This window comes from Sinocyclocheilus grahami, unplaced genomic scaffold (genome assembly GCF_001515645.1).
Source record: "Sinocyclocheilus grahami isolate Dianchi unplaced genomic scaffold, SAMN03320097.WGS_v1.1 scaffold742.1, whole genome shotgun sequence".
In the NCBI taxonomy this organism is placed as follows: Eukaryota; Metazoa; Chordata; class Actinopteri; order Cypriniformes; family Cyprinidae; genus Sinocyclocheilus; species Sinocyclocheilus grahami.
Genome location: NW_015505921.1, coordinates 512,177 through 513,763, shown reverse-complemented (window position 1 = coordinate 513,763; position 1,587 = coordinate 512,177). Strand labels below are relative to the sequence as shown.

Below are 1,587 nucleotides of genomic sequence, written 5' to 3'. Positions count from 1 at the left end.
AACATTAAAGCATGTCAACATATTCTGTTACACCAAATACACCAAATAATTATCTTTAAAAAAGCATCATATGACCCCTTTAACCCTTAAATGGGAAAAAAAACTTCTGAAAATTAATTTACTGCTATTTCAACACGACTCAGATAATACAATTTCATCTGCTTTTTTATTTTAAAATTTTACTCACACCTTACGTGTTATATGTGTGAAAATAATAATAGCAATTAGATTTTTTTTTTATTCTTTAAATAATTTTAATAAGTGTATCTGTCCCAATCAAAACCTAGTAAGCTAAAAAATATATATATTATAAGTAATTTACCAGGTATCCATCCAAGTAGTGTTGTTTTTGTTTGGGCAAAAGCACATTATAGAACAATACAATAAAAAAATCAATATAAACTGATTGGAGTGTACCTGATGCTTTGATGTTAAGTATTTTCAATGAGCTACTATTATGGTCACTCAGACCCCAAATACCAGGAACTGCAATAGTGAAAAACTAAATGATGACCAGTTGCAGCACCTAAAATATAGGCTGCAAGTTCCCTTTAACTTTATATTTTAACATTTAGGTGAAATGCTACGGTTTTGTTATTAGTCACCGTTTGTCAAGCAGGCCTACTCTCAAATACAAATGGTCGAGTGATGTGTTATTATGTTGCTGAGTCAGTTTGGCCATCCAGCATGTCACATTCTACTCACCCTCTCCACTGCCTCCACTGTCAACTCGTCCGCATTCACTGCCTGCATTCTCAATCCTCATGAAGTTCCTTATGTCCTGTTCTTGTGTGACAGTCAGTACTCAGTGGTAATGTGTGAGGGGGTGTTTTTGGAGTCCTGTCAGGTCATGTGTGCGGGGGGCAGATCTAACGGGATGGTCCACCGGCGGCACACGTGGGTAGCAGCACTAAATAAGAGCGGACGGGACTGACGCCACACTTCATTCACTTCACTCTCAAATCATTCGGCTCCTTCACATTCGATTCAGCGCGAAGCCTTTTGCTCTCTTTGGCTGTCGTTAGACTGTAGGTTGCGCTTAACCACACCCCGCTGTCGAAGCCCAGAGCCCTCGGGATATTTTTAGCTCTGATGATGTCCGCTGTCATCTAACGGAAAGATCATCCCGGAATCACAGAGCGAATCTGCACGGTGTCTGCGCGCGCTCGCTTGAGTCGCTTTATCTAACATGAGGGCTCAAAGCGCTTTTATTATATGGACTGCGATGGTTCTGCATTCGTCTGTCATCAGAGGTAAGCGCATGGCTTATGATTTGCTTGATTTCAGCATGAATACAGCAACGTGATTCTATAATGTTACAGTAGCCTATCTGCAGGCTTTGTCTTACTCGCATGTTTTTTTTCCTTCTTCTTTCTGATTAATCACTAGTGATTTATATACGTCTTATCTGTTTGAAATGACATTGTTTAGTCTATGGAACAAATTATGAGACAAAATCCAATCATCCATCCTTCTAGCCATATGTCTATCTCTATACAATATCTATCTATCTATCTATCTGTCTGTCTATCTATCTATCTATCTATCTATCTATCTATCTATCTATCTATCTATCTATCTATCTAC

General features: G+C 38.5%; 2 protein-coding genes across 2 annotated transcripts in view; one reads left to right on the top strand and one right to left on the bottom strand.

Moving 5' to 3' along the window:
• LOC107560786 (importin-13-like) overlaps window positions 1–817 on the bottom strand; it is a 24,643-nt gene extending 23,826 nt beyond the window's left edge. The window contains exon 1 of the mRNA XM_016245052.1: window positions 706–817. Within this exon, the coding sequence (XP_016100538.1) occupies window positions 706–753 (48 nt within the window). The 5' untranslated portion in view covers window positions 754–817. The remainder of the gene's footprint in view (window positions 1–705) is intronic.
• A 123-nt stretch (window positions 818–940) lies between these two features.
• Window positions 941–1,587, top strand: part of LOC107560787 (cell wall protein DAN4) — an 11,329-nt gene continuing 10,682 nt past the window's right edge. The window contains exon 1 of the mRNA XM_016245053.1: window positions 941–1,253. Coding sequence (XP_016100539.1) covers window positions 1,190–1,253 — 64 coding nt within the window. The 5' untranslated portion in view covers window positions 941–1,189. The remainder of the gene's footprint in view (window positions 1,254–1,587) is intronic.